We start from the raw sequence: 14049 nt of genomic DNA, 5'->3' as shown, positions 1-14049 counted from the left end.
TGAGGGGGAATCTCATAGAAACATTCTGAACGCTAATTCTGAACAGATTAGAGATGGCCAAGTTATTTCCCATGGTAAGGGAGTCCAGGACAAGAGGGCACATCTTCAGGTTTGAAGGACGTCCATTTAGAACAGAAATGTGGAGAAATTACTTTAGTCAGAGGGTGGTAAGTCTGTGGACTTTGTTGCCATGAGAGGCTATGGAGACCAAGTCATTGGGTGCATTTAAGGCAGAGATAGATAAGTTCTTGATTTGTCAGGGCATCAAAGGGTGTGTGGAGAACACAGGGGAGTGGGGATGACTGGAAGAATTGGATCAGCCCATGATTGAATGGCGGAGCAGACTCGATGGGTCGAATGGCCTACTTCTGCTCCTATATCTTATGGTCTTATGAAACCACAGCATGTTGAACCATGAAGTGGATGGGCTAAAGCAGCGGAAGACCACAAAAATACTCATTTGCCACTTTATTAGGAACAGGAGGCACTTAATAAAGTAGCCACTGAGTGTATGTAAATGTGAATAACCATTTCCTGCATCAAAGAAAGTTGTTTCCATTTGTAGGAAGTATAAAATTATGGAGAATTAACAGGTTAAGAGTTGAATGATTTACATTGTACAATTAAAATGATATCCAAAAATATTTCCATAGTTCTTGTAAATTTTCAGTGTGTTTCAGTTGGAAAAATCCTTAGCAAATTACACAATTTATTGGATAGAAGCAATAACAAAGTGAACAATAATGAGGGAATAGTTTAAAGATCTGAATAACTGGCATTAAAAAGCTGACTGGTAGAGGCCTTGCACTAAACTATCATCTCAGGTAGTATAACTCAGGTAATGGAATTATTTTGCTGCAGCTGTGAATCATTTAAGGAGACAAAACATGTCTAGAATTACCTTTGTTCAATTTTAATCCTTACATTCTCTCCTGAGTTCACAATCTCAGTCAAATGATGCAACCAGGATTTTGGCACAGCAATGTAGCATTATCAGAGTAATCTTTCAAGCTCCAAATATATGTCAAATGGAATTCAAGTATTACAAACAAATTACATTGCTTATGTACTGCCACATGGAAAGCAATGACAGCAGAAAGAGAATGCAGATATGATTGATTATTCAGCGATCTTTGTTTCAGAGATGGTGAACAAAAACTGCTCAGTAGTAGCGTGACTGCGAACATTCAAACCAAGAAAGGAAGCAAATAAATGGGACATGTTCTGCAATATGTTACTCTCTCAGTAATCGCCAGTTCTATTAATTATTACCGAATGTACATACTTGCTGATAAAATCACCTGTAGATTTGTCAGTAACACTGAATTTCACTTTAGAGGGAAGCTATGTTGATTTGAGATCTCAGGAGCTGAGGATAAAGTACAGACTCAGTCCTACATACACAGAATGGCAAATGTTTCCGCCTCCTCTTTCTCACTAGGTGTGGAGGGTTAAAATTAAACTGCATAGTGGCTACTATTGCTCACAAGGGAAAGCAGAGATCTTACAGCTTTCATTTCTTGACATTTTCCCCAAATCCTCCCATTCAAGATTTCTCACTGATATATTTGAAAATTAACATACCACAAAGGCAAATGAGTGCCTCCTGTACCTAGTACCGAGACCACTGAGTGAACCTTCCACTGGTGTAGCCTATCCACTTAAAACGTACAATGAGATGTGCATTCAGAGATGCTCTTCTGCACACCACTGTTGTAACAGTTCCTGTTGCCTTCTTAACAGCTTGAACCAACCTGGCCATTCTGCTCTGACCTCTCTTATTAACAAGGCATTTTCACCCACAAAACTGCTGCTCACTGAAGGGTTTTTTGTTGTTTTTCGCACCATTCTCTGTAAAAATCTAGAGACTGTCGTGCATGAAGATCCCAGAAGATCAGCAGTTTCTGAGATACTCAAACCTCCCCATTTGGCACCAACAATCATTCCACAGTCAAATTCACTGAGGTCATATTTCTTCCATTCCGATGTTTGGTCTGAACAACAAATGAACCTTGTGACCATATCGGCATGCTTTTATACACTGGGTGGCTGCCACGTGATTGGCTGATTACATATTTGCATTAACATGTAGAGAGGCAGGTGTACCTAATAAAATGGCTATTGAGTGTAGCTAGAGATTTTTCTCAGTTTCATTTCATATAACCATTACATTTACAAACACTCAGCGTCATTACAGCCACTGCTATTGATCTTGGTCACCTGCCCACATCACATTTCAACATCATTACCAGAAATGACAACTCTGATTGAACATATTTACTGGGTTCATCACATAATTTCCCATCAGCAAAAGGGATAATTTTTACCAATGTCCAAACTGTTCATATATTAAAATGAATAAACATAAATATTCAGACTATGAAGTCTTTTTGATTCTGCTGTGACATTACACTTTGTTTTGTCACATTAGTTTCTAGATAGTTCCTGCAGAAAATTGTGTTCAATTGAAGGATTGGCAGCTGACATACTGACTGGGTGAGGAGCTAAGGCGTAACATTGCTTTTGGCAGCGGTGCTAATGAATTGTTACGGACCACTTTACATAGGTTCTAAGATTGAGAATGGGGACAGCAGTGCAGGGTTATTTGAATCCCCAATCCGCTTTGTCATTAGATACAGGACATTTACTATTATGTAGCTTAGAACTATTATTAGCTAATGCTACCCAAATATTCCGAAGGTTACCCATTCAGTCTCTTCATAAAGGGGTCCTTCAAAGATTGGTTGGTTCTTGACATGCTGGAAGAAGTACAAGACTTGCATTCAATAAGATCCTAAAACTGAGCCCTATTAATTCAGCTCTGGGACCAACTTTCGATCATGTTAGATATAGGTCACCTATTTAAACTACTCTACTCCACTTTCATTTTAAGCCAAAAATATCCATACCAGGAAGTCAAACTTCTAACCCAGTAGTTCCCAAATTGGGTGTTATTGTTCCCCCTGGGAGCAACAGGAGTTTCTAAGGGGGCAATAAAAGGTGTGGTGGGGGGGATGCTCAGTAGAAAGGAAGGTAGCTGAGAGATTCTGGGCTTAATTTAAAAAAATAATTATTTATTATAAACATTTGGTCCTTAGTGCCTCATAATTAATTACACTGATCACATAAACACCTCATCTTGCTAACCCACTATCCTTTTAGACTTTACTTGGAGCACATTATAGTCATTGAAAAGCAGTGTGACACTTCTGTATTTGAGATACCATGAGAAATCTGAACTGAAAAATTGTGCTTTTTCAGGCCTGGCTCACACACATTATTGCCATTCACTACTATAGTACAGTGTTAGTACAATTCCCATACCCTAATCACCCTTTGAATTAGAGTGTGGCTTTCAATGGGCTAAAGTTCAGAATCTGTCCTTTCAAATAGTCTTGACTGCATTTCGCTATCTGACAACTCAATCAAGATATCACTGCTGCACTTTATGTACCTTCAGGCAGAGACAGGTTTTGCTTGAGCTATGATGACATCATAACTTTTTCCTGTATTGATCGCAGCGACTGAGGTTGGGCTTGAATAGGTGATTGACCATGGTTGTTAATCCATAATGAAAATGGCATAACAGACCAAACAAAAAAAAATTGTAGACAGTATAGTCTGGTGTATCTGAAATATGGATTTATATCAGCAATGAGCAACCAACAGTAGCCAATGTGTCTGTTGTGTGAAAAGCTTTTTTATCCAAATGAGGCAATGAAACCATCCAAAGCCCTTGAACATTTGAAGAGAATACACCCTGATAAAGCAAGAACTTGGCTTATTTTCAGACACTTGTGGAAAAAATTTCAGAGATATAAAACACTTCAAAACATGTTTGCCAGCATTTCACAACAGATTGTGATGGATTGCATGATTAATACAATACTTCATTGCTCATTACTAAATCTGGAAAGTCCCATACAATTGTAGAACAACTGATTTTGCCAGCAACAAGGGAGGTTCTGAGTTTGGTTTTTGGTAAGTCAACAGGCCAAATAATTAAAGCAATTCCACACAGTGACAACTCTGTTCAAAGGTGAATACATGAAATGTGGAAGAAACATCATACAACATACTTAGGACAACAGAATTTGCCAGGCAACAAATTTTTGTTTCTTGGTTATGTTCACTTCATAAAAGGGGAAAGCACAGATCAAGAATTGTTATTTGCAAGGGGACTAGAAACAGATATGAAGTGGGAGTTAACATTTTGGCTTGCTAAACATTCTTCCCCAAAGTGCAGGACATTCTGTTCACTAACATTCCTGTTTGTGTAACAGATAGGCCACCATCAATGACAGGCACCACCGTGGAATTATTACTTTCCTGAGGAAAGCTGTACCTAACATATTTACCATTCACTGTGTAATTCATAGACAACATCTTGTTGCAAAAAACCTCAGTGATCAGCTGCACAAATCATTAAATACTGTCATCACGGCAGTAAATAAAATCAAGTCCCATGCTCTCAATTCTCGACTATTTCAAGAGCTTTGTATTGAGAATGATGAACAGTTTGAACTCTTGTTGTTGCACACGAGCCAGGTGGCTCTCAAAAGGAAATTGCCTGAGATGCTTTTATGCATTTTTTTTTTAAAAACTGTGATAAAATTCTTTGAAGACCCGCATACTTCATTCAGTAATCAACTAAAGAATATACAGCAAAACATCCTTTATTTGTCAGAATTATTTGCAAAGTTTAATTAAATCAATCTTCAATAGTATGGAATTGATATGAATCTTATCAAAAACAAATCAGTTGTCTCCACATTTCTGTTCAAGTTAACCCTATTTAAGTGCGACATTGGCTGTCGTGACCTTTCCCAATTTCTGAGCCTCGCTGAGTTGGAAGAGAAAGAAAAAAATACCAGATGATGATCATTAAGTATACTGTGCCCACCTAGGTGAACTGCATGAAGACATGTCAAAGATTTCAGGATCTTCTCTTGATTCAAATTCCAGATTGGGTAATAAACCTATTCCTGAACATCTGTATTGAGGAATTAACAGGAAGGATGGAGGAAGAGCTGATCTCACTACAAAATAACTTTGAGCTGAAGCTGAGGTTCAAAAAAACCATAACGACTTATAAAGGCTTTTGCTTATAGAAAGAAATCTCTGAACGCTATCCTGCATTGTGGAAAAAGGTCAAGATGTTCTTTATTGCCTTTCCAACATCATATTAAGTGGAATATGGTTTCAGTGCAGTCACACAACTTTTCTCAAAGCAACAAAAACAAATTACTGAACATGGTTATTTGAGATTCCTTCAGAGTGACATTTTGAGTAATGTTGAGAAGCTAATATCACTGCTCAAGCCCATCCAAATCATTGAAAGGTGAAAAAGCAAAGTCGTGAATAGTTGGACTATTAATGAATGCTCTTAAATTGTTGATGAAATTGTTTTTACTGCAATTAAATAGTTTTATTTGTAGCTTTACATAGATTTGAATAATTTTTGCAATTATTTGTCACAGCTTTGAATTTCCAGTTCCTATTTTCTTTCATTGTGTATCGTGAATCAAAACTCTTTATATTTTTTTTTGTGTAACAGTCAGAAAGGGAAAGGGCACTGCGGATGTGGTCTGGGAGCCAAGGGGGTGAGAATCTGAAAGTGTGCGAATGAACTACTGCTCTAGCTTGTTTCAAGCTTACTGCTATAATTAAAAAGCAACATAAAATGCCTACAGCATAACTATGAATTGAAATGTTTATATAAAAATGCCATTCTGAAACAACAATAGCAATGTTTTATTAACTACTTACTGCAGTTTTTATATGTTAACACAACACAATTGTTCAGGTCTAGTTTGAAGAGATGTATAAATAAATCAATTCCACGAAAATGGAAAGCTAACTTACACAACTGACTTGTAAAAAATTACGAATCATAAAAGAACATAGGTACTGCATACTTCAAAATTTAGAATTTTCCTAAGTTTCCAATCTAATTCTTCTCCTGAAATATGACTTTCAGGAGCATGCCACAGGGATATTGCAAAAAGGAGGGTGTGGTAGTGTCAGCAGTTTTAAAGTAGCCTTGGATACGTTGATGAATTTGCATCCCGAGAACCAGATGTCAATGTTATGCCTGTCTCAGAATCTCTCTTATTCTCTCTCTAGATTAACCAATAATTCACAAAGGACTTTATTCATCAAACTTTATTGACATAGTTATCAAGCATCGATGCAACTGGCTTCTTTCCAACAATGTCCTCCTGGAATTTTTGTTCTAAAACAGTTCCAACACAGGAAACTATCCTTGAAGGCTGGCAGCATTGAACAATTATTGTTGCTGCACTGAAATTAGGCATGGCACATATGTTACATTCCTCTTTTAATAATGGAAGATCAAAGGACAACATGGTATCCCAAGTAGCTGTCCAATTTCTATGTGTTTTACTTTGACACGAAGTCCTCAAGATCTACAGATGCACTTACAGAACTTGAATTTGCTATTGGGACCCTCCTCCAATATGACAATATATGATCTGGATGGTGGCGTGCATTGAGCTACCACTGCCTTGGTTGTTGGTTTATTGTGGTCTTTGCGCTGCAGTAGAAGTCTATCTGTCTTCTTTTGGCCTTTTGTCATTCCATACTTTTTTTCTTGTACCTCAGGTTCTAGGAGCTATTCTGTGGTTTGTTCAATAGGTACATTTAATGTCAGAGAAATATATACAATATATATTCTGAAATAATTTTTCTTCGCGGGCATCCAGAAAAACGGGAGTGCCCCAAAGAATGAATGGCAGTTAGAACATCAGAACCCCAAAGCCCCCCACTCCCCCTCCCAGGCTACAAGCAGCAGCAAGGCAATGACCTCCCACCCCAACCAAAAAAGCAACAGCACCCTTCACCAAGCATTCAAGCGTGCAGCAAAACATCGATAAAGATACAGACTTGCAGTACCCCCAAAAAAAAACTCGTTCACCTAGTAATTCGACATACCACAGGCTCTCTCCCCACCCCCAATAAGGGAAAAAGAGGTGTTTCCGTTTCACAGTGAGAGGGGAGACATAACAAACAACTCACTGATTTATGATGTAAAAAGTCTGCTGCATCGACTTTTCCGAGCTCTGCGTTCAGAGAGTCAGCACCAAAAAGGCACAGCTCTCCAGACACACAACCCCTGACAGTTCACCCGCTGCTCCCGATGTCTCAATGTTTGGAGTTCAATTCCAGTGTATCTCTGCACAGGACTGGGTAACACCCCTTGGACTGGAGTATTGCGGAGGGCTAGATGCACTAATAGGGTTTTATTGTGGTAACTTGGCCATCTTCCAGTATTGTACGCCTTTCTTTGTCTTGGCTGTTCTGGCTCATACATTCACATTCAAGTATGTGGGTCTTTCACTACGGCACACTCCCAGCAGTCTATTGCACTGACTTCTTTCAAACCTCAGAAAGTTGTCGGCAGTAAGTTATGTGCCATTATTATGATCTGTACCTTAGGGATACTACTTTCAGCGAGATGCTCTTTTGAGTATGCAAATCATTGTCAATGAATGGGTGTTTTCTAAGCAAGCTCCTTCCTGAATATCTGAAAAAAAATTAACTATCACCAGGTGCAATTTCCCTCAGAGGTTAAATAAATCTGACTTGACTTTGCTAAGGCTCTTCCTGAAACTTAATGAGAATGAAATGTTCCATTTGGTTGTGTGCTTTGTAGAGATTGACAAATCTCTCAATTCTGGATATGGTCCATGATCTCCCTTTTTAACTCTGGCCAATATTTTCCAAAAACAATGCATTAAAACTGATTACTTGTTTTCAAGGACATCAAACACTGCTCCAGTATCAAGCTGTGGTGTTATCAGTTGCCTCTAAACTAACAGTTAGTTAGAATTCTTTCCACAGAATTAACCTCATTTGCCATCATGTCAATTGTTTTCAACTGGTGGTCTGAATCTGACCATTTCTTTCCTTATACAACTCATCACATCTATTTTGTAGACTTCCAAAATGCTTTTCATTGTGCACTCTAAATTATTTTTTCAATACACACATACATATACTTTTCCACCACAGAACATCTGATTTTCAGCTACCTACAATACTGTGCAAAAGTCTTAAGCACCCTAGATTTTTATATAAATTTTGTTTTAGATTTCTTTTTGTCTTCTGCATTGACATGTCAGTAGAAAAGAGAAAATCTTAGATTGCCAACCATTCATTTTACAAAAAAAATTAAGGTAAATGTTTGTACTTTTGTACAAAATGCTTGTGTACAGGTTTCCCCCGCCATCTAAAGGTAGAGCATTCCTATGAAACGGTTCGTAAGCCGAAATGTCGTAAAGCGAAGAAGCAATTACCATTTACTTATATGGGAAAATTTTGTGAGCGTTCGCAGACCCAAAAATAACCTGCCAAATCATGCCAAATAACACATAAAACCTAAAATAACAGTAACATACAGTAAAAGCAGGAATGATATGATAAATACACAGCCTATATAAAGTAGAAATACTTCTCTACAATCATTGCCGCACTGTTCTCCATAGCGAAAATCTCACACAAGCGCTCTAGGCAGAAAATCTCTCCAGTAACCTTTAAGCTATGAAGCTGCCAAATCATACCAAATAACGCATAAAAATACACAGCCTGTATAAAGTAGAAATAATGTATGTACAGTGTAGTATCACTTACGGGAATCAGGAAGACAGCGCCGAGCACACTGACAATGGTGTGTTGGGCTGAGTCGTCGGAGGTTGGGGTGGTGCAGTGGTCTCCACCCTCCGGGCAGCGAACCGATACCAATCTGCCAAGCATGCAGTGGAACAACAGTAGCCGGGACATAGCCAGCATATCTTTAAGAAAAAAGCCAAAATAAATAAGCTAATTAATTAGATGCCACACAGCACATAAATGTCGGCCCAGATCAGAGGCGACGCAATCGGCAACCGGCTCTGATCTGGGCCGACATTTACGTGCCGGCAGCACCTAATCAGTTTGTTTATTTCAGCTTTTTTCTTAAAGATGTGCTGGGTGTGTCCCGGCTACCGCTGCATTCTCCACGGCAATGTATCGGTCCGCGGCCCAGGGGTTGGGGTGGTGGGACACTGGAGTGTCATCTCATCGTTGTCTGTTTCCATCAGGGAGGCAGGTCATCTTCTTCTACGTCTGCCTGCCTCGATGTCGAAGGTCGAGATTCGTCGTCTGCTGTGGCTGATTGGAAGGCTTGCTTGACTGCTTAGCCTCGCGCATTTTTCTATCATACAGTTCTTTGCAAGCACTCAAATCACCTTGCAAATATGCCCTAAACCGATGTACCCTTTCAAAATTAAAGTCGTACTTTATCATTGCAGCGAAAATCTCACGCAGTTGTTTCACATTCAGTTCCTGGACGACTTCACTTTCGGTCCGTTCGCTACTGCATTCAGTTTCGATTGTTATCCTTTTCTCTTCCAATTGCATCAGCTCTTCATCTATCAGTTCTTGGTCATGAGATGCCAAAACCTCTTCAACATCATCTTCGTCAACTTCCATGAGCCAAACTCACTTTGTCCTTACTTCTTCACCATGATCGAAACGCTTAATTATGTCTAGTTTTATGCTAAGTGTAACACCCTTACGAGCTCTTTTAGGCTTTTCCGATACCTTAGAACTCATCTTGCAAAGGGATGCTCACAGGCACATGTTTAAGCAATGCTGGCTAGAATGCAGTTCCAAATCCAGGGGAGGAGCAGCTGCTTGGGGCGCTCGCTGCCTTTTATCGTAACAGTGAAAACACCTTCTGTTAGCAAGAACAGGTAACTAATGTAGGTCTTTCATAACAGTGAGGTTTCGTAAAGCGAACGTTCGAAAAGCAGGGGACACCTCTATTCAGTAATAGATCACTCTTCAATTAAAAACTTTGTAGATAGATAGCCCAGTGTCTCGGGGTCTCTCTTCCCGCCATTACAGACATTTACACTACATGCTGCACCCATAAAGCCAACAGCATTGTGAAGGACCCTACACACCCCTCATACAAACTCTTCTCCCTCCTGCCATCTGGCAAAAGGTACCGAAGCATTCGGGCTCTCACGACCAGACTGTACAACAGTTTCTTCCCCCAAGCCATCAGACTCCTTAATACCCAGAGACTAGAATGACATCTACATCTTTTATTATTATATTGTAATTTGTCCTCTACAGTGCCTATTGTCTTGTATATTATTTATTGTACTGCCCTGCACTGTTTTGTGCACTTTATGTAGTCCTGGGTAGGTCTGTAGTCTAGTGTAGTTTTTGTGTTGTCTTACATAGTCTAGTGTAGCCTTGTGCTGTCTCACATAGTCTAGCGTAATTTTGTGTTGTTTCAGGTAGCTTAGTGTAGTTTTGTGTTGTTTCATGTAGCACCATAGTCCTGGAGGAACGTTGTTTCGTTTTCATTGTGCACTGTACCAGCAGCTTATGGTCGAAATGACAATAAAAGCAACTTGACTTGACTTGACAGTGCATGATTAAACAAAGATAATGAACAGGTATGAATGAACAATGACATAATGAGTTGAATGAAACAAAAATGGGTGTAGAAGGAATCAAACTGAGCCAAGAACAAGAACACTCAAAGGTGAGGGTGTGGTAGATGTGACAGTTTAACCTCCAAATTATCAATTCTTACACCAAGGTGAGAGTGAGCATAGCAACAAGACACAAGGTGTATCAGGAAGGTCTTTCCCAAGCAGAAATCTTGCAGCAGACAGGAGTTTCAAGGTGTGCTGTCCAAGCTCTTCTGAAAAAGCACAAAGAAACGGGCAAGGTTGAGGACCACAAAACGCAGCGTTCAGCCACAGAAATGGAGTGCAGCAGATGAGAGACACATGAAATTGATGTTCCTTTTGAATCTGAAGTCGTCCAGCACTGCTATCAGTTCTGAACTCAAAGGCAGTTTGCCTGTGGAAGAGATTTCAGAGTAATAGAGTTCCAACAGTGTAATCAAAAAGCAAAGATCAAGTCCAACATTATACCATATAAATTCATCTCAAATATTAACTGTAAAATGCCAGAGAAGTAACTTCAGACTTCGACATCTTTGTTTCAATGGATCTGAGATTTGAAATGCCCAAAGCTAGTCTATCTTGTACCAAGCTGGTTTGGCTTTGGTTTCCTATTCTAGGGCAAGAGATTCTATTAGTTAATCCTGCCTATCCCCGATATAGGTTTCCAAGTGTGCACAACCACCAGCAACATAGATTGTGAAATTATATAGATAACATGTGACCTGTGGACAGAAAATCTGTTGCAACTTGTTCAGCTTATTCCCTGTAGATAAAAGTTTCCAAATCAAACACGGTGGAAAATCAAGTTCTTCCTCTCTGCCATCAGATTACTGAATGGACAATGAACATTATCTCACTATATATCTTTTGCTCTCTTTTTGCAGAACTTAATTTATTTTTTATATTTATTTCTTACTGCAATTTATAGTTCTTTTATTATGTATTTCAGTGTGGGGCTACTGCAAAACAACAAATTTCACAATATATGCCAATGATATTAAACCTGATTCTCATTCTAAACATTTCTGTAACCTCCTTAAGATCACAGAGGATCTTCTCAATCAAGAAAAAAAAATTCTGGTTTCCTTCATCAGAGCCCCAAGAATTGGACAGGCACAGGACAACACAGATACGAATTTTGAACAAATCTTATACACGATCCACTGTGATTGAAAGCCTTAATGCCATCATTGTAGAAGCTAAAATTTGAAGTGCTCTGGCACCTTTTACAATATGACAGAGCTGTGCATATCCATCATGGATTGGAGATGTAGTGCCTGCTATATTGGATATCCTGGTACCAATTTTATGTCTATAATGTGTGGACATTATCAAATCAACTCCACTGTTTCTGCATCTGTCTTTTAAACAATATCAAGAGAACAGTGGTGATATTATGGCATACATTAATGTTACACTTTCTTGGTGTGAATATCTGTTTCTCACAGAATGGCATATCCTGCTGTTCTACCAAGTCAGTGAGTATTTTGATTGGTGCTGCTGAACTCAGGAGATCAAGCTGCAATAAAGGAGCAGGTGGAAATCAATAGGAAAGCCAAAATCTCCAAAAATGCATTTTCTACACAAAAATGTATTCAACTAAACAGCCTTGGTTGAGAAATAACCGGCCTTGAAGTTCTTTAAGATACAACTAGCTACGATACAACAAGTTTCTGCTTCCATTTATAATGGACAAAGGTATCTGAAAAAAAAATGCATCCAACTAGCCCACCCAGTTCCATCATTTTATGCCATTATGCTAGCAGATCTCTGCTGGAGGAACTCAGCAGGCCAGGCAGCATCTACGGAAGCGTAAGCAGTCGATGTTTCATGCAGAGGCCCTTTACAGAACCTGATGAAGGGTCTCAGCACAGAATGTCGACTGTCTACTTTTCCTCCAGCATTTTGTATGTGTTGTTTGGATTTCCAGCATCTGCAGATTTGCTCATCTTCTGTACATATCCTCTCACCGCAACACCAATACCACTAGATTCTCTGTTGTACCCTAACCAAATAAAAATCTGCTGATCTCAGTCTTGAACTTTCAGAAGTTTTCATTGGCCTTCATGTGAAAAGTTTTTCTAGGTGTCCTCATGAATGGCCTAGCTTACCATGATCCTTGTTTGCTAGATTCCTTTCTCAAACAATTCAGTTACTTTGTACATAGATTTTATTGAATTCCTTTATCATATTAAATAGCTCAGAAGATCGTACTTCAATCATTCAAGATCAAGGGTTGCTGATTAAGATTTTGCATATATTCAAGTTCGATGTCACTGGACCATACATGAATACCCATGAACACAGCCAAATGAAATAGCTTTTCTCTGCGGCTAAAGTGCAAAAAGGTATACACAGTGCAAAGCACATACAGTATAGCACATACAAGATAGCAGTAAAATGCAGTCACACAAAAAAAAGTCCAAGTCCCTGAGTCCATGTAGCAGTTTGCAAGTGAATGCAATACAGCTTGTCTTCTGCCAAGTGAACACTGGGGGCAGCACCGACTCCAGTATGGACACTACACCACACTGCCACCAGCACTCTGGTGGAGCGGCCGATTCCAATGCCTCCCCTGGGGCAGTTGCAAACAGGTGACATTGCAGCATGAGGCCTAGTCCTCAGTACGACCAAGCCACTCAGCTCCCCTGGCATCCACCCTCACCATTCACCAATAAACCAATAAATTGTACTTACAGCATTCCACACCACCAATGTCCAAAAAGGTCTTTCGTTCACAAGAAAAGCCACTAAGATGATCATTCACTGTTAGACTGCACACCTTCACGCACCGATGCCCCTCTGTCACAGGCAGCTTCACAGTCCCCAAGTCCAGCTCCTTCAATTTCTCCACCAATGAGTAACTCACTGATTAAGAGCTTTTAAGTTTTTAATATCCAGCAGGGCCTTGCAGTCGAAAAAGAACACATGCAAAAAAGACAATAACACCTTTGGTTGACTCCATAGAAGCCACTGCATTTTGGACAGATTGATATGGTCAACTAAAGTTTCATATATTCTCTTCTGTGTTCCACTCTCCAAGAAACCTACAGCATATTATCCTTTTTTTTGATCAAATTACTTTCGTGTACCAGCTGCTAATTCTTTCTGATCTTGGAATCTAAATCAATTCCACCTCCATAATGTCTGCTTCCTATTATTTGTAGGTGTTCTATTTTGACTCTCTGAGTTGCCAAGCAATGTTCCTACACTTCTTCTCATTGAACTTCACTTAGTACACCTCTATCCAATTGTTTATTCTGTCTTTGCCCCTTTTCTATTTTCTGCTGCCATCTGTTCTAACATAGTATCATCTGCAAACTGGTATATCAAACTTAATCTCATATAATTAACAAACTGTGTGGTGTTGAGGCCCAAGTACAGATTCCTGGGGAAGAGCACTTTCCAAATCCCCCAGATAGAGCGCATTCCCTTTCTCTGCTTTCTAACTCTCACCAATTAATTATCCATATTATGAGGTTACCTCCAATTTAGCTTACCTTTGGTTTCATTTATCTCTGATATGACCCTTTGTAAAAAGATCTGTAGAAGTCATTTT

The 14049-nt window shown here is 39.3% G+C and overlaps 1 protein-coding gene across 3 annotated transcripts in view; it reads right to left on the bottom strand.

Moving 5' to 3' along the window:
- The window catches only part of mapk10 (mitogen-activated protein kinase 10), a 236772-nt gene extending 223438 nt beyond the window's left edge, over positions 1-13334 (bottom strand). The window contains exon 1 of one of the 3 annotated variants that reach the window (XM_063043509.1): positions 13188-13334. In XM_063043509.1, coding sequence (XP_062899579.1) covers positions 13188-13253 — 66 coding nt within the window. In that variant the 5' untranslated portion in view covers positions 13254-13334. The remainder of the gene's footprint in view (positions 1-13187) is intronic. The other 2 variants (XM_063043513.1, XM_063043514.1) reach the window with 2 other exon arrangements.
- Positions 13335-14049: the final 715 nt, after the last annotated feature.

This window comes from Mobula hypostoma, chromosome 3 (genome assembly GCF_963921235.1).
Source record: "Mobula hypostoma chromosome 3, sMobHyp1.1, whole genome shotgun sequence".
In the NCBI taxonomy this organism is placed as follows: domain Eukaryota; kingdom Metazoa; phylum Chordata; class Chondrichthyes; order Myliobatiformes; family Myliobatidae; genus Mobula; species Mobula hypostoma.
The sequence above is the reverse complement of the archived record's forward strand: the minus strand, read 5'-3'. Positions and strand labels throughout refer to the sequence as shown.